General features: G+C 38.1%; 1 protein-coding gene across 1 annotated transcript in view; it reads right to left on the bottom strand.

The window, feature by feature from the left end:
- The window catches only part of LOC128548885 (cadherin-4-like), a 36105-nt gene extending 19644 nt beyond the window's left edge, over positions 1-16461 (bottom strand). The window contains exons 1-3 of the mRNA XM_053524417.1: positions 16377-16461; positions 14707-14868; positions 9422-9495 (exon numbers count right to left, since the gene is read on the bottom strand). Coding sequence (XP_053380392.1) covers positions 9422-9495; positions 14707-14829 — 197 coding nt within the window. The 5' untranslated portion in view covers positions 14830-14868; positions 16377-16461. The remainder of the gene's footprint in view (positions 1-9421; positions 9496-14706; positions 14869-16376) is intronic.
- Between the last annotated feature and the right edge of the window lie 2615 nt (positions 16462-19076).

Here is a 19076-nt window from a genome sequence, read left to right as displayed (position 1 = left end):
AGACAATCACAATGCCAATCAATGTCTAGACAATAACAATGGCCATCACTGTCTTGACAATCACAATGCCCATAAATGTGTTGACAATCACAATGCCCATCAATGTCTAAACAATAACAATGGCCATCACTGTCCTAACAATCAAAATGCCCATCAATGTGTTGACAATCACTGAATGCCAATGTGTTAACAATCGCAATGCCAATTAATGTCTAGACAGTAACAATGCCCATCACTGTCTTCACAATCACAATGCCCATCACTGTATTGACAATCACAATGCTCATCCCTGTCTTGACAATCACTACGCCCATCACTGTCTTGACAATCACAATGCCCATCACTGTCTTGACAATCACAATGCCCATCACTGTCTTGACAATCACAGTGCAAACTAGAACTATCACTAAAGGTGATGAATGTACCCCCCACATGCACTGACACAGTACATTGCAATTTGACGCACACAAGATTGCATAATTATGTGGACTGTATGTATATAGACTGTATTTATACAGTAAAGTAACAAAAAACAAAGTCCCATAACTATGCAGAATTTTTCTAAAAGAACATAACATGCACCATGCACAACTAGGGTTGGTACTGATCACTTGTGTGAAGTTTCATTAAATTGTGTGCAAGGATTCGGAAGATTAGGCACATACAAGATTGCACATGCAGACTGTATGTACATAGTACGTTAACAAGAAACAAAGTCCCATAACTCTGCAACTTTTGTTGCTGAAAGAACCTAACATGCCCCATGCACAACTGCTGTTGTTACTGATCACTTGTGTGAAGTTTGATTAAATTGTGTCGTGGGGATGAGGAGAGATGGTGCGCACAAGATTGTGTCTATGTATACAGTATAGTTACAAAAAAGAAAGTCCCGTAACTCTGGAATTTTTTTTCTGAAAGAAACTAACATGCCCCATGCACAACTACTGTTGTTACTGATCAGTTGTGTGAAGTTTCATTAAAGTGTGTCAAGGGGATGAAGAGTGATGGTGCACACAAGATTGTGTCTACGGACAGACAGGAAGACGGACAGACAGACAACCTGAAACCAGTATACCCCCCCTTACAACTTTGTTGTCGAGGGGGTACAATAAATGTGTTGACAATCACAATGCTCATCCCTGTCTTGACAACCACAATGCCCATCAATATCTAGACAATCACAATGATCATCACTGTCTTGACAATCACAATGCCAATCAATGTGTTGACAATCACAATGCTCATCCCTGTCTTGACAATCACAATGCCCATCAATATCTAGACAATCACAATGCCCATCACTGTCTTGACAATCACAATGCCCATCAATGTCTTGATAATCACTATGCCCATCACTGTCTTGACAATCACAATGCCCATCACTCTCTTGACAATCACAATGCCCATCAATGTCTTGACAATCACTACGCCCATCACTGTCTTGACAATCACAATGCCCATCACTCTCTTGACAATCACAATGCCCATCCCTGTCTTAACAATCACAATGCCCATCAATGTCTTGACAATCACAATGCCCATCACTCTTTTGACAATCACAATGCCCATCACTCTCTTGACAATCACAATGCCCATCAATGTCTTGACAATCAAAGTGCCAATAAATGTGTTGACAATCACAATGCCCATCCCTGTCTTGACAACCACAATGCCCGTCAATGTCTTGACAATAACAATGACCATCCCTGTCTTTACAACCACAATGCCCATCAATATCTAGATAAATAACAATGGCAATCACTGTGATGATAATCACAATGCCCATTAATGTGTTGACAATCACAATGCCATCCCTATTTTGAAAATCACAATGTCCATCCATCTTGACAATCAACAAGTGGGTCATGATGACCCTGTATCGCTCATTTGTTAAACTTGGCCTAAGAATCATCAAGATAAACATTCTAAGTTTCAGGAACAGAGGTTAATAAATGTGGCCTCTAAGGTGTTAACAAGCTTTTCCTTTGATTTGAGTGGGTGACCTAGTCTTTGACCACCCCTTATGACCAAAATTCAAACTTGGCATAGGAATCATCAAGATAAGCATTCTGACCAAGTTTCATGAAGATAGGGTCATAACTGTTACCTCTAGAGTGTTAACAAACGTTTCCTTTGATCTGATCAGGTGACCTAGTTTTTGACCCATATGATTAAGATACAAACTTAACCTAAAGGCCATCAACACAAACATTCTGACCAAGTTTCATGAAGATAGGGTCATAAATGTGGCCTCTACAGTGTTAACAAGGTTTTCCTTTGATTTGATTGGATGACCTCGTTTTTGACCCCACATGACCCAGATTCATTCTTGACCTAGAGGTCATCAAGACAACCATTCTGACCAATTCTCATGAGTTTCAAACTTAAAATGTGGACTCTAGAGTCCAGATTCCTCTTTGATCTGGCACAGTTACCTAGCTTTTTAACCCACATGACCAAGTTTCAAACTTGGCCTAAAGATCATCAAGATAATCATTCTGACCAAATTTCATGAAGATATATATGCATAAATGTGGCCTCAAGATTGTTAACAAGCTTTTTGTTTGATTTGACCGGGTGACCTAGTTTTTTACCCCGCATAAACCAGATTCAAAAGTGACCTAGAGGCCATCAAGACAAGCATTTTGACCAATTCTCACAACCTAGTTTCATAGTTTTTTTTATCCCACATGACCCAGTTTCGTACTTTAGCTAGAGATCATCAAGACAAACATTCAGGTCAAGTTTCACAAAGATTGGATCATAAATGTGGCCTCTACAGTGTTCACAAGATTTTCCTTTGATTTGATAAGATGACCTAGTTTTTGACCTCCCATGACCAAGATTCTATCTTGACCTAGTGGTCATCAAGACAAACATTCAAAATAACAAGAAAATGCTTTTGTAAAAAAGCGCATGTCTCCCCCAATGCAAAGTCCTATAGGCAAGAAGTCAATAGGGGTCAGGAGCGAAAGTCAAAGAGACACTGATGGTTGGCTGCAATAGGGATCATCTACTTGGCATGTCCAGTCAAACCGCTAAATTTGAACACTCTTGGCCTAGTGGTTCTCAAGTCACTGTTCAGGCTCCTGTGACCTTGACCTTTGATCAAGTGACCTCAAAATAAATAGGGGTCATCTACTCTGCATGTCCAATCATCCTATTAAGTTTCAACATTCTGGGTCAGGTGGTTCTCAAGTTATTTCCAAAAAATGATTTTACATGAACAGGCCACTGTGACCTTGACCTTTAATAGACTGACCCCAAAATCAATAGGGGTCATCTACTCTGCATGGCCAATCATCCTATGAAGTTTCAACATTCTGGGTCAAGTGGTTCTCAAGTTACTGACCGGAACTGGTTTTCAATGTTCAGGCACCTGTGACCTTGACCTTTCAAAGAGTGATCCCAAAAACAATAGGGGTCATCTACTCTTCATGACCAATCATCCTATTAAGTTTCAACATTCTGGGTCAAGTGGTTCTCAAGTTACTGACCGGAAATGGTTTTCAATCTTCAGGCCCCTGTGACCTTGACCTTTAATGGAGTGACCCCAAAATCGATAGGGGTCATCTACTTTGCATGTACAATCATCCTATGAAGTTTCAACATTCTGGGTCAAGTGGTTCTCTAGTTATTGATCGGAAACGGTTTTACATGTTCAGGCCCCTGTGACCTTGACCTTTGATGGAGTGACCCCAAAATCAATAGGGTCATCTACTCTTCATGATCAATCATCCTATGAAGTTTCAACATTCTGGGTCAAGTGGTTCTCTAGTTATTGATCGGAAATGATTTTCAATGTTCAGGCCACTGTGACCTTGACCTTTGACGGAGTGACTCCAAAATCGATAGGGGTCATCTACTCTTCATGGCCAATCATCCTATGAAGTATCAACATTCTGGGTCAAGTGGTTCTCAAGTTACTGACTGGAAATGGTTTTCAATGTTCAGGCCCCTGTGACCTTGACCTTTGATGGAGTGACCCCAAAATCGATAGGGGTCATCTACTTTGCATGTACAATCATCCTATGAAGTTTCAACATTCTGGGTCAAGTGGTTCTCTAGTTATTGATCGGAAATGGTTTTCAATGTTCAGGCCCCTGTGACCTTGACCTTTGACGGAGTGACCCCAAAATCAATAGGGGTCATCTACTCTTCATGATCAATCATCCTATGAAGTTTCAACATTCTGGGTCAAGTGGTTCTCTAGTTATTGATCGGAAATGGTTTTCAATGTTCAGGCCCCTGTGACCTTGACCTTTGATGGAGTGACCCCAAAATCAATAGAGGTCATCTACTCTTCATGAACAATCATCCTATGAAGTTTCAACATTAGGGTCAAGTGGTTCTCTAGTTATTGATCGGAAATGGTTTTCAATGTTCAGGCCCCTGTGACCTTGACCTTTGACAGAGTGACCCCAAAAACAATAGGGGTCGTCTGCTCCAGCAGCCCTACAACCCTATGAAGTTTGAAAGTTCTAGGTCAAATGGTTCTCCAGTTATTGCTCGGAAATGAAGTGTGACGGACAGACGGACGGAAGGATGGACGGACGGACAGGGCAAAAACAATATGTCTCCTGGGGGAGACATAATAACAGAGATTTTCAGATAAAAGAAAAAGAATAGGTATGACGAACAATGTAACTGCATTTTGTGGATCTGGATAAGTCTTGCACTATAAGGCAATGTATGACCATGATGGTAAGCAAGTGTTCAAAGTTTCAAAGCCATATATCAAACAGTATAGACAAAATATGGAATGGTATGCAAAACTTAACTAATTTCTATGTCAAACTAGAATGTGTCTGTAGGACACAGGGTGTGCCCCAACTGGTATATTTGTCACAAATAAGGGGCAATAATTTAAATGTTTGCAGTCTTGATGGGGTATAGCCTCAACAAACATTTTATGAAAAGAATTCATTATTCGAGGCTATATACTTTTTTAGCTATAGGCACCACAAACAAAAAATCCACTTTTTTGGCTAATTCAAGGGCCATAACTCTGTAATAAGTGCTAAGATTCTCAATAAGAATGCCAAGTGTGCAAGGTCACATCATGATAAAGACTCAAGCAAGGTTTCATGAATTTACATCAAATACGTTTTTAGCTAGGCACATAATTAGGTGAAAATGTGCAGTTTTTTACAATTTCAGGGGCCATAACTATAAAAATAGGGGATGGAGCCAGCCAAACAAGATGGCCATAGGTCGCTCACCTGATAAACACACCATAACAGTGTAAACATGTTTGACATAGTGATTTCATGGGAACAAATATTCTAGCCAATTTTCATTAAGACTGGATCAAAAATGTGGTCTCTTAAGTGTAAACAAGCATTTTCTTCAATTTGACCTAGTGACCTAGTTTTTGAGCTAAGATGACCTACATTCGAATTTGACCTAGACTTGATCAAGGCAATCATTCTGATTAAATTTCATCAACCTCAATTGAAAAATACAGCCTCTATTGCATACAAAACGTTTTTCTTTGATATATCCTAGCGATTTAGTTTTGACCCCAGATGACCCATATTCAAAATTGACCTTTATTTCATCAAGGCTAGCATTCTGACCAAATTTCATGAAGATCAATTGAAAAACACAGTCTCTATTGCATATACAAAGGTTTTTCTTTGATTTGACCTAGTGACCTAGTTTTTGATCACAGATGACCCATATTCTAACCTGACCTAGATTTCATAAAGGCAATTATTCTGACTAAATTTTATGAGAATCCAGTGTAAACTGCAGCCCCTATTGCATACACAAGGTTTTTCTTTAATTTGATCTAGTGACCTAGTTTTTTATCCCAGATGACCCATATTCAAACTCCAACTAGATTTCATATAGACAAACATTCTGATTAAATTGCATGAAGATCAGGTGTAAAATGCAGCCCCTATTGCATACACAAGGTTTTTATTTGATTTGACCTAGTGACCTAGTTTTTGATCCCCGATGACCCATATTCAAACTTGACCTAGATTTTATCAAGGCAATCATTCTGACCAAAATTCATGAAGATCAGTAGAAAAATACAGCCTCTATCACATACACAAGGTTTTTCTTTGATATGACCTAGTGACCTGCTTTTTAATCCCAGATAACCCATTTTCGAACTCGGCCTAGATTTCATCAAGTTAATCATTCTGACCAAAATTCATGAAGATAAAATGAAAATTACAGCCTCTATTGCATACACAAGGTCATGATCTGACCGTGTCATTATGTGATTCCAGTCTTTTGACTCGCGTTGTGACCATTTCGACTTGGCCTAGATTTTCTATAAGAATAATCAATTCTAAACAAACATTTACATGAAGATCAATTGAAAATACGCCTCTATCACATACCAATGTTTTTTCCTGATTGACCAGTGACCTATTTTGACCCGGTTGAAACCATTTCGAAACTTTCCTAGATTTTATCAAGGTTATCATTTCTGATAAAATTTCATGAAGATCAATTGAACAACGAGCTGTCCATAAACAGCCAAGCCGACTATTCGAAATATTGTCACAGAAGCAGAAATTTATTACCCAAATGTTTAAAATATCAAAGAGTTTTAAGTCGAAAGGGGACATAATTTGACCAAAATACTACAAGAGTTATGGAACTTGAGCTATCAACTAGTTTATAACCCCGAAGAAACATGTTAAGTTTCAAATCAATACTGCATTAGTTTGGGATAGTAACTTGCATGTAAAACTTTAACCAGAATTTTCTAAGTCCAAAAGGGGGCATAATTTGCTCAAAATACATGTTAAGAGTTATGAAACTTGACCCAATGAGGTTGGTAATTGACCTAGAAAAAGAATAAATAAGTTTCAAAGCTATATGCCTTTTGGTAATAGCTGTATGTACTTGCACGCAAAACTTTAACCAGGATTTTCTAAGTCCAAAAGGGGGCATAATTTGCCCAAAATACATGTCAGAGTTATGGGACTTGGTGCTATCAACTAGTTTTATAACCCCGAAGACACATGTGAAGTTTCAATTCAATATCTGCATGAGTTTTGGAGATAATAACTTGCATGTAAAACTTTAACCAGAATTTTCTAAGTCCAAAAGGGGGCATAATTTGCTCAAAATACATGTTAGAGTTATGGAACTTGACCCAGTGAGGTTGGTTATTGACCTAGAAAAAGAATAAGTAAGTTTCAAAGCTATATGCCTTTAAATGATAGCTGTATGTACTTGCATGCAAAACCTTAACCAAGGTGTGACGCCGACGCCGAAACCGACGCCAGGGTGAGTAGAATAGCTAGACTATTCTTCGAATAGTCGAGCTAAAAATAAAGCCTCTATCGCATACACAATGTTTTTCCTTGATTTGACCTAGTGACCTAGTTTTTGACCCCAGATTACCCATTTTCGAACTCAGCCTAGATTTCATCAAGGTAATCATTCTGACCAAAATTCATGAAGATCAGTTGAAAAATACAGCCTCTATCGCATACTCAAGCTAAATGCTGACGGCCGACAGATGACAGATATAACTGCAATCAAAATGTACATGTTTTACATCTTGTGCCGAATACGCCTTCCATGTCGGCCAGTATGGACGACACAGCCACGTTCAGTTTGATGATTTTACTTAGATACATGGCAAATGACTGAAATTCAAACATAGATATTAAAATTTAATTCAGATATCTCTATCAATAATCTTGCTCTAAGATGTTGGCGTCATTATCAAAATAATGTATCATAGTGTGACAATGTATTAATGCCATAATGTATACATAAAAGCATACAATTAATTCATAGTACAGCTACTGCACCCCTATTGTAATTCATAGAATAGGCTTCAATTATGAAACCTAAATATTTTAAAATGACTGTGCACAATGAAGAAACATGAAATGTTAGTCTACATATTGATAAAAATGACTTTTGTCCCCTGTCGGTCCTGAAAACTCGTGAAAATAACGTTTTTCATAAATTCCACCTGCTCGTGTTTACCTACGCGTTTTTATTTTTGTGAACCACCGACTCGGATGTAAAACAAAACCTTTGCCGACGGCCGGGTTTTGACGGACTAAGTATTTTTGAAACTGCATAAAACGGTGACGGATCTGTTAAAGTGAGTACATCGTACCTGTATGATGAAAATACGAGATATTTTAACACTAATTTATCCATTTACAAACAGAAAATAAAGGGGTGGTAGGCAAATACGTGTTTTCCAGTGGCCGTTACTCTGAAACCCATGGTGGGATATGGCTGGGTGAAGAAAGGAAGCAAGATCTTATGGTGATACAATTTGTGTGCAAGTTTGGTTAAAATCCAATCATAAATGAAAGTGCTATTGTGCAGACAAGACCAACATAACCAATTTCTGGCTCTTTCACGGACCATTACTCTAGAACCCATAATGGAATATGGCTAGTTCAAGAAAAGAACCAAGATCTTATAGTGATACAAGTTGTGTGCAAGTTTGGTAAAAAAATCCTAAAGACATCGTGCAGACAAGACCAAAATAGCCAATTTTGCCCTTTCAGGGGCCATAACTCTAGAATCCATGGTGGGATATGGCTAGTTCAAGAAAGGAACCAAGATCTTATGGTGATACAAGTTGTGTGCAAGTTTGGTATAATTCAAATCATAAATGAAACCACTATCATGCAGACAAGAAATTGTTGACAGACAGACCACGGACATAAAGTGGTCACAATAGCTCATCTTGAGATATGAGCTTGCTGAAAATCCTTTACAATGATTATGTCTACACACAACATTAACACCAGGTACTATCACAACAGCTTCCATGACTTTTGTCACGGTGAGCTAAAAAATTACAAAATTTAAATATAATATATATTTTATAATAACATAACCAACTAGAAAGTATTTTTGTCACAAAAACATGTCCCCGCCCCCCTATGTATACCTTAAGCTCTGGTGGCCAATTTGTGTAGTGAAGCAGAACAGCTCAGTGACATGCACAACTAGGCTTAGTACTGATCACTCCTGTGAAGTTTCATTGAAATCTGTTCAGCAGTTTGACATGTGAAAGCCGGAAATGATAATTTTATTTTTAGCTCTGGCAGCCAGTTTGTGCAGCAAAGCGGAATGTGCCAGCGATATGCACAACTAGGGTTGGTACTGATCACTCCTGTGAAGTTTTGTTGAAATCCAGCCGGCAGTTTGACCTGCAAAAGCCAGACGATTTTCCTATTTTTAGGTCTGGTGGCCATTTTGTGCTGTAAAGCGGAACATGTCGGCAATATACACAACTAGGCTTGGTACTGATCACTCCTCTAAAGCTTCGTCAAAATCCAGCCAGCAGTTTGACCTGTGAAACCCGGACAAGCTTAATGCAGACAAATGGATGGACAAACAGACGATGAAGGCAAAAACAATATGTCTCCACCTATGTGGGAGACATAATTAGATATAAAGGCTTGCTTACAAATCAGAATATGCTCCTACAAGCCTGTATCGTATTCCCTGTGTACCGAAATCCAAACTATCAATGTCATTTGCCTGAAAATATCAGAAAATGGTGAACATATTATGGTCAAGTCTAAAGTTGGCAGTGGGTATTATACATGGGTGCACTTCATACACAGGTATCTAGGGTACTATTAAATTTACATCAAATTATTTTTATTTGAAAAATCAAACACCCTTATCTATAACAAAATGCAATGACAATTTTCGTTTCTAGCCTAGACAGTTTTAGCACTGAGAGTAGTTTCCATTAACCAGAATGGTAACAATGAGGGCCTAAGTTGCTCACATGAAGATGACCATGACCATCTGACCATGCTTCTAACAAGATTTTGTGAAAATTCTTTCAGCAGTTTATTTAAAAAAGATTTTTTAAGTTTTTTTTCTATATTTTTCTGTGATGCCCCAAAAATACATAACCATTAGAACAAACTTCATGATACAACGTTGTTAAATAAATAACAAGAGCTGTCAGTAAGACAGCCAATGCTCGACTATTCAAATTGTTGTCCCAGAAGCAGAAATATTATCATTAATGTTAAAGTATCTATAGAGTTTCATCCAGTATCTGCATTAGTTCTGGAGATAGCAACTTGCATGCTAAACTTTAACACGAATTTTTGAAGTTCAAAAGGGGGCATAAATGCATGTCAGAGTTATGGTACTTGATGCTATCACCTACTTCTATAACCTCGAAGACATATGTGAAGTTTCAATTCAATATTTGCATTAATTTTTGGAGATAGTAACTTGAACACAAAACTTTAACCAGGATTTTCCAAGCCTAAAAGGCAGCATAATTTGGCCAAAATACATGTCAGAGTTATGGAACTTGACCCAGTGAGGTTGGTAATTGACCTAGTAAAAGAAAAAGTAAGATTCAAAGCTATATGCCTTTAAATGAAAGCCATATGTACTTGCATGCAAAACATTAACCAAAGTGTGACGCAGACGTTGACACCAGGATGAGTAGAATAGCTAGACTATTCTTCAATCTGACTTAAGTACTTGATCTTCTAAACGAAGATCTGAGAACGACCCATTCACATTCGTCTCTGATATTTGATTCCAGTTTGCATTTTATTATCAATCAGACGACTTGTTCGAATGTCAAGAGTAAGAAATGTGCATCATTCCAGGGCTCAAACCCGGACCCCTCGCTACAAAGAAGACTACGATGAGCTATCGGTACTGATATTACAGACTAAGAATTGTAAATATCAAAAGTCAAGTACAGGTAATTTGCAAGATGTTGTAAGTTAGGCTCTGATTGGCTAGCAAGGTCGTCAGACAGCAATGAAGTCGTTCCAATCTAGCGAGCGTAATGGAATGTATTTTCAGATGGACTATCTTCAAATAATGAAGCTAAATATTCTATTTAGCTGATCCCTAAAGCACAAATGCAGAACCACTTTACAGACCAAGTTTGATAGATCATCAAGCGATTTAAAGAGTTTATTTCTTTAAGCTCTAGCTTTTGTGCCCCCATCAGAACAAACTTGGAAGCGGACCTTAAAATGATGCTACAGGCCAAGTTTAATGAAGATCCAGCCAGCAGTGTATCAGAAGAAGTCATTTAAAGGCTTTTTTCTATTAACTCTAGGGGACCCTAAAACAGCTAAACACCACCAACAAACAAATTTGGGAGAGGGCCTTATAATGATGCTACTAACCAAGTTTGATGAAGATTCATTGAGTGGTTCGTGAAAGGAAGTCGTTTAAAGCTATTTCTATTTTTAACTCCAGTGGCCAAGAATCTCCATTTTGAAGAAAATTTAGAGGGGACCTATAACGATGCTTCAAACCAAGTTTGATGAAGATCCATCCAGTGGTTCATCAAAAGAAGTCGTTTAAAGGTACTTTAAATTTTAGCTCAAGTAGCCTCTGAAACGGGCCATGTGCCCCAAATGAGCTAAGTTGGTAAAGGACCTTATAATGATGCTACAAATAAAGTTTGATGAAGATCCATCAAGAGGTTCATGGGAAAAAAGTTATTTAAAGACATTTCTATTTTTAGCTCTAGCAGCAAATTAAAGGGGTCAAGCTCCCCAATTTGGACAAATCTTGAAGACTTTATAATGATGCTACAGATCAAGTTTAATGATGTGGTTCATGAGAACAAGTTGTTAAAAGGTATCTTTATTTTTAGCCCCAGCAGCCCCTTAAATGGACTGATTGATCCCATTTGAACAAACTTGAAAGAGGACTTATAATGATGCTATGGATTAAGTTTGATCACAAGTCATCATTTGGTTCGTGAGAATAAGTCTTTAAAAGGTATTTCCATTTGAACAAGGCAGTCTGAAAGACAGCTATATCCCCCGCTACTGTTATGGATAGCAAAAGGGTTGATGGTATTGGGTGGAAGCATCGATGTTGTTAACTATATTTTATAGTCCATGTATGACAACATCAATGAAGTTGAAAATATTTCAAGGGGTTAAGAAGATACAGAGCGGACACAAAAAGGAAGACTTAAACCTTTGACCTTGAGTTGTGACCTTGACCTTGAGTCAACATTGCTGACTCATGTGTTCTGCACATCCTCTTGATGAGGTGATCATTTGACCCAAGTTTCATGAAAACCCTTCATGGGATTTAGGAGATAAAGAGCTCAAACCTTTGACCATGAGTTGTGACTTTGACCTTGAGCCAACATGGCTGACTCATGACCTCTGCACATTGCCTTGATGAGGTGATCATTTGACCCAAGTTTCACGAAAATCCCTCAAGGGTTTTAGGAGATACAGAGCGAATACACAACGGAAAGCTCAAATCTTTGACCTTAAGTTAAGACCTTGACTTTGAACCGACATGGCTGACTCATGTGATCTGCATATCATCTTAATGAGTTAATCATTTGACTAAAGTTTCATGAAAATCCTTCAAGGGATTTAGGAGATGCAGAGCTCAAACCTTTGGCCTTGAGTTGTGACCTTGACCTTGAGCCGACATGGCTGAATCATAAGTTCTGCACATTGTCTTGATGAGGTGATTGTTTGACCAAAGTTTCATGAAAATCTTTCAAGGGGTTTAGAAAATACAGAGCAGACACAAAATGGAAGGTTCAAACCTTTGACCTCGAGTTATGATTTTGACCTTGAGCCAACATGGTTGACTTATGACTTCTGCACATTGCCTTGATGAGGTGATCATTTGATCCAAGTTCCATGAAAATCCCTCAGGAGTTTTAGGAGATACAGAGCAGATACTCAACAGAAAGCTCAAACCTTTGACCTTAAGTTAACACTTTGACTTTGAACCAACATGGCTGACTCGTGTTCTGCATATCATCTTGATGAGTTGATCATTTGACCAAGGTTTCATAAAAATCCTTCAAGGGGTTAGGAGATGCATAGCTCAAACCTTTGACCTCAAGCTGTGACCTTGACCCGACATGGCTGAATCATAAGTTCTGCACATTGCGTGATCATTTGACCCAAGTTTCATGAAAATCTTTTAAGGGGTTTAGGAAATACAGAGCAGACACAAAATGGAAGGTTCAAACCTTTGACCTCGAGTTGTGACCTTGACCTTAAGTTGACATGGCTAACACAGGAGTTCTACATATTGTCTTGATGCGATGATCATTTGACTCAAGTTTCATGAAAATCCTTCAAGGGATATAGGAGATACAGAGCAGACACAAAATGTTACAGACAGATGGAAGGACGGACAGACGGAGACCATTCCTGTAACCCCCACCACTTGCGGTGGGGGATTAACAAAATTTAGAGATGACCTTATAATTATACTAAAGACCAAGTTTGATTAAGATCCATCCTGTGGATCATGAGAAAAACTTGCTTAAATGTTTTTCTATTAATAGCTCTGGTGGACGTGACGGGCTAAAGTGAAACATTTGAACAAACTTGATAAGAGGTTTATGCCAGGATGCTACTGACCAAGTCTCATGTAATTCTGACCAGTAGTTTCAGAGAAGATGATCTTTAAGACAAGAGGGTCATGATGACCCTGAATCGCTCACCTGAGTATATTGAACCACATGTTTCAAATGGTAATCTAATGCTAAAATATTAGAAAGTAGATCAGTAGGTCACATTTATGGTCACTGAAAGACAGTTTAAAATTGGTGTGCAAAACTGTACATGTCATCCAAATTTCAAGGCTAGATCTTAAACTAGAGTGGTCACAAGCAAAAGTTTACGCACGGACGTACGGACGACGTAGACCTACTGACCTAGTTTTTGACCACAGTTGACCCAGTTTCGAACCTGACCTAGATAACATCAAGATGAACATTCAGACCAACTTTCATACAGATCCCATGAAAAATATCGCCTCTAGAGAGGTCACAAGGTTTTTCTGTTATTTGACCTACTGACCTAGTTTTTGAACGCATGTGGCCCAGTTTCAAACTTGACCTAGATATCATCAAGGTGAACATTATGACCAATTTTCATGAAGATCCATTGAAAAATATGGCCTTCAGGGAGGTCACCAGGTTTTTCTATTTTTAGACCTACTGACCTTGTTTTTGACCGCAGTTGACCAAGTTTCGAACTTGACCTAGATATCATCAAGAAGAAGATTCACACCAACTTTCATACAGATCCATGATAAATATTGCCATTAGAGAGGTCACAAGGTTTTTCTATTATTTGACCTAATAACCTAGTTTTTGATGGCATGTGACTCAGTTTTGAACTTGAACTAGATATCATCAAGGTGAACGTTCTGACTAATTTTCATGAAGATCCATTGAAAAGTATGGACTCAAGAGAAGTCACAAGGTTTTTCTATTTTTAGACCTACTGACCTAGTCTTTAACCGCACGTGACCCAGTTTCGAATTTGATCTAGATATCACCAAGGTGAACATTCTGACCAATTTTCATAAAGATCCATTGAAAAATATGGCCTCTAGGGAGGTCACAAGGATTTTCTATTTTTAGACATACTGACCAAGTTTTGGACTGCACATGATCCAGTTTCAAACTTTATCTAGATATCATCAAGATGAAGATTCCCACCAACTTTCATAAAGATCCCATGAAAAATGTGACCTTTAGAGTGGTCACAAGCGAAAGTTTACGGACGCACGGACGAAGGACGCCGCGCGATCACAAAAGCTCACCTTGTCACTTTTGTGACAGGTGAGCTAAGAAAAAAGTCATTAAACATGGTACCTATGGCATTTGCATCTAAACTATGATTCCATATGCTGACCTTGATATCTGATATTTAAAATGACCATTAACTTTCAAAAATTGTTTTTCCTTACCTCAATTTTTGCCACACTATAACCTACACCTTCGTCCTCATCCATATAAACCTCGTAAATTCTTTCTGTAAAAATTGGTCTGTTGTCATTGACATCGGTAATGTAGATAATAATTTCCGCCATAGATGATAGGCTAACGTTATTTTCATCATAAATTCTTAACTAAAAGGGAAAGAAAAATGTACATTTGAGCCGCGCCATGAGAAAACCAACATAGTGCGTTTGTGATCAGCATGGGTCCAGACCAGCCTGCACTTCCGCGCAGTCTGATCAGGATCCATGCTGGTCGCTTTCAAAGTCTATTGCAATTAGAGAAACCGTTGGCGAACAGCATGGATCCTGACCAGACTGCGCACATGCGCAGGCTGGTCTGGATCCATGCTGGTCGCAAACGCACTATGGTGGTTTTCTTATGACGCAGCTCCTTTTTATTTTAATCACATTCAGAAACAGTTATCATGAGCTATCAGTAAACTGATGTATCTCCTTACGTCATCCTGGACACAGGAAGTGTGCCCATATTTGTGCATAAGACATGGAACAATATGATTTAATTCAGTTAGGATTTTAAATGTTATTTTAGGAGAAGTTCTATTCTAGCTTCAAATTTGTTATATATATATTGATTAAAATATGACCAATACTATAATAAAATGTTGAGACCATGGTATTTTGCTCCATGGTATCAGCATTTTCGCATAAAATTTAGCCTGTGCATGTTGGATCATGCGGTGAACCAATGCCTGAAAGTTCAATCCATTCCAATAAGCGGGTACTGAAATACCAGCTTACATACAAAAAACTTCACCAAATCAGGATGCTGATAATAGTGCATCATGTTTTTATTTCAAATAAGAATACTTTTTAAGGCAAATAGAAAAAAATTAAAATCCCATTATTTGAAGGACACATTAACAATATATTGAACATCATGATTCCTTTATAATATTAAAGCTGTAAGTAGTAGCAAAGCATCTTTTTGTGTCTTTTACTGTTGCTTACAAGTAGTCATATGACCAAGGTAGTCCTGTGAGCATGGTAGTCATGTGAGCATGGTAGTCATGTGACAAGTATCATTCAGACACTGTTTAAGGATGTATAAAAAGTGACAAACAAAACAAAAATACAACTGTACTTAAAAATTTTGATAAAAGACCACCTTTCCAACTGATTAAACAACTGTAAAATATACGAGCCGTGCCATGAGAAAACCAACACTATGTTGGTTTTCTCATGGCATGGTTCAGTATTACCATTGGAAATATATAAACATCTATATCTATTTTATCAAATATTTCCTAAAACCCATCACAAACTTCACAAGCTGTAAATTCAATTGAAGAAGAGGTTTGTAAAACTAAAATATTGTGCATGTGCGGATCAAGAGGGTGGGGGGGTCCGGACTCCCCCTCCCTCCACCCCGGAAAATCCTAAAATAAAAGGAAAGAATAGAAGGAAGGAAAATGTTTTTTTGAAAAGGCAACATTAGGCCAGCATCAAAGTGTGTGTGGCTACTGCTACATACAACCCCGATGTAATGTTATGATAGTTCATTATGGTAACTTGGTTACTGATTGACTTCAAACCCTTAAACTTTCCTATCCATGAATTATGTTCAAATACAACTGTAAACTGACAAACAGTATTATGTCAATAACGTCTGAACTTACTGTAAGATTGTACTGTCTCGGTCCCAAATCATAGTCTATTAATGTAGCGTTCTTAACTTGTATGACTGGGTTGTTGGACGTGCCGCCAACATAAACTCTGACTAGGTGAACAAACTATCTTATACTGTTGTACAGTCCAAAAGGAAAAAATCTAGCATAAACCAAATGTATAGAGAACGTTGCTTTAAACAAGAGGGTCATGATGACCTTGGATCGCTCACCTGAGTTATATGAGCTACATGTTTCAAATGTCAAACTGATGATAAAATATTAAGAAAGTAATCAGTACGTCACATCATGTCAATGAAATTCAGTTTTACGATTGTGTGCAAAACTGTGTATGTCATCAAATTTCAAGCTGTATCTAAACAAGAGACCATGATGGGCCTGATCGCTCACCTTCCCACATGACCCAGTTTTGAGTATGACGTCGTTTTTTCTATTATTTGACATAGTAACCTAGTTTTGACTCATGTGACCCATTTTAAACTTGACTAGTATTATCAAGATAAAAATTCTGAACAATTCTCATGAAGATCTATGAAAAATATGGTCTCTAGAGAGTCACAGGTTTTTATTATTTGACCTATTGGCCAATTTGAAGGTACGTGACCCTGTTAAACTACCAAGATATCATCAAGTGAACATTCTCACTAATTTTCATGAAGATTCATGAAAATATGCCTTTAGAGAGGTCACAAGGTTTTTCTATTTTTTAACTATGCCATTGTTTTGAACCGCACGTGACCATTCGAACTGACCTAGAATCATCAAGGTGAACATTCAGATCAATTTTCATGAAGATCCATTGAAAAATATGGCCTAAAGAGAGGTCAAAGGTTTTTCTTATTTTAGACCTACTGACCTAGTTTTTGACCGCAGTTGACCCAGTTTCAAACCTGACCTAGATATCATCAAGATGCACATTCAGACCAATTTTCATACAGATCCCATGAAAAATATGGCCTCTAGAGAGGTCACAAGGTTTTTTTATTATTTGACCTACTGACCTAGTTTTTTAAGGCGTGTGACCCAGTTTCAAATTTGCCCTAGATATCATCAAGGTGAACATTCTGACCAATTTTCATGAAGATCCATTCAAGGGTATGGCCTATAGAGAGGTCACAAGGTTTTTCTATTATTTGACCTACTGAACTAGTTTTTGAAGACACGTGACCCAGTTTCAAAGTTGCCCTAGATATCATCAAGGTGAACATTCTGACCAATTTCTATGAAGATCCATTCAAGGGTATGGCCTATAGAGAGGTCAAAAGGTTTTTCTAATTTTAGACCTACTGACCTAGTTTTTTATCGCAGTTGACCCAGTTTCAAACTTGACCTATATATCAACAAGATAAACATTCAGACCAACTTTCATACAGATCCCATGAAAAATATGGCCTCTAGAGAGGTCACAACGTTTTTTCATTATTTGACCTACTGACCTACTTTTTGAGGGCACGTGACCCACTTTCGAACTTGACCTAGATATTATCAAGATGAACGTTCTGACCAATTTTTATGGAGAACCATTCACAAGGTTTTTCTATTTTTAGACCTACTGACCTAGTTTTTGACCGCACATGACTCTGTTTCGAAAGTGACCTAGAAACCATCAAGATGAACACTCAGACCAACTTTCATACAGATCCCATGAAAAATATGGCCTCTAGAGAGGTCACAAGGTTTTTCTATTATTTGACCTACTGACCTAGTTTTTGAAGGCATGTGACCCACTTTTGAACCTGACCTAGATATTATCAAGGTGAACATTCTGACCAATTTTCATAAAGATTTCATGAAATAAATGGCCTCTAGAGAGGTCATAAGGTTTTAGAGAGGTCAGAACATTTTGTTGTTCTTGTTCAACAAGTTGAACATTCTGACCAATATTTATGAAGATCCATTCATAAGTATGGCCTCTAGAGAGGTCACAAGGTTTTTCTATTTTTAGACCTACTGACCTAGTTTTTGATCGCACGTGACCCAGTTTCGAACTTGAACTAGATATCATCAAGATGAACATTCAGACCAACTTTCATACAGATCCCATGAAAAATATGGCCTCTAGAGAGGTCACAAGGTTTTCCTATTATTTGACCTACTGACCTAGTTTTTGAAGCCATGTGACCCAGTTTCAAACTTGACCTAGATATCATCAAGGAGAACATTCTGACCAATTTTCATGAAGATCTTGTGAAATATATGGCCTCTAGAGAGGTCACAAAGTTTTTCTATTTTTAGACGAACTGACCTAGTTTTTGACCGCACGTGACCCAGTTTCGACTTGACCTAGATATCATTAAGGGGAACATTCTGACCAATTTCATAAAGATCCCATGAAAAATGTGACCCCTAGAGTGGTCACAAGCAAAAGTTTACGCACGCACGCACGCATGGATGGACGACGGACGCTGCGCGATCACAAAAGCTCGCCTTGTCACTTTGTGACAGGTGAGCTAAAAACAAGAAAGTAGGTCAGTAGGTCAAGGTCATGGTCAAGTGACATCATATTACTTGGGGTCATCAGGCAATTATAATTAAACAGTCTTGGAAATAGGATCAGATGATTTTTTAAGTGTTTTTCCTATATAACTCATATAATAACTAAGTGACCCCAGGGTGGGGCCTCTTTTAACCCAGGGGCATAATTTGAACAATTTTGGTAGAGGACTACTAGACAATGCATCATGCCAAAAT

The sequence above is a fragment of the Mercenaria mercenaria genome, chromosome 2, assembly GCF_021730395.1.
Source record: "Mercenaria mercenaria strain notata chromosome 2, MADL_Memer_1, whole genome shotgun sequence".
Lineage (NCBI taxonomy): Eukaryota > Metazoa > Mollusca > Bivalvia > Venerida > Veneridae > Mercenaria > Mercenaria mercenaria.
Note: the sequence above shows the minus strand (reverse complement) of the source record. Positions and strands in the feature narration are given on the sequence as shown.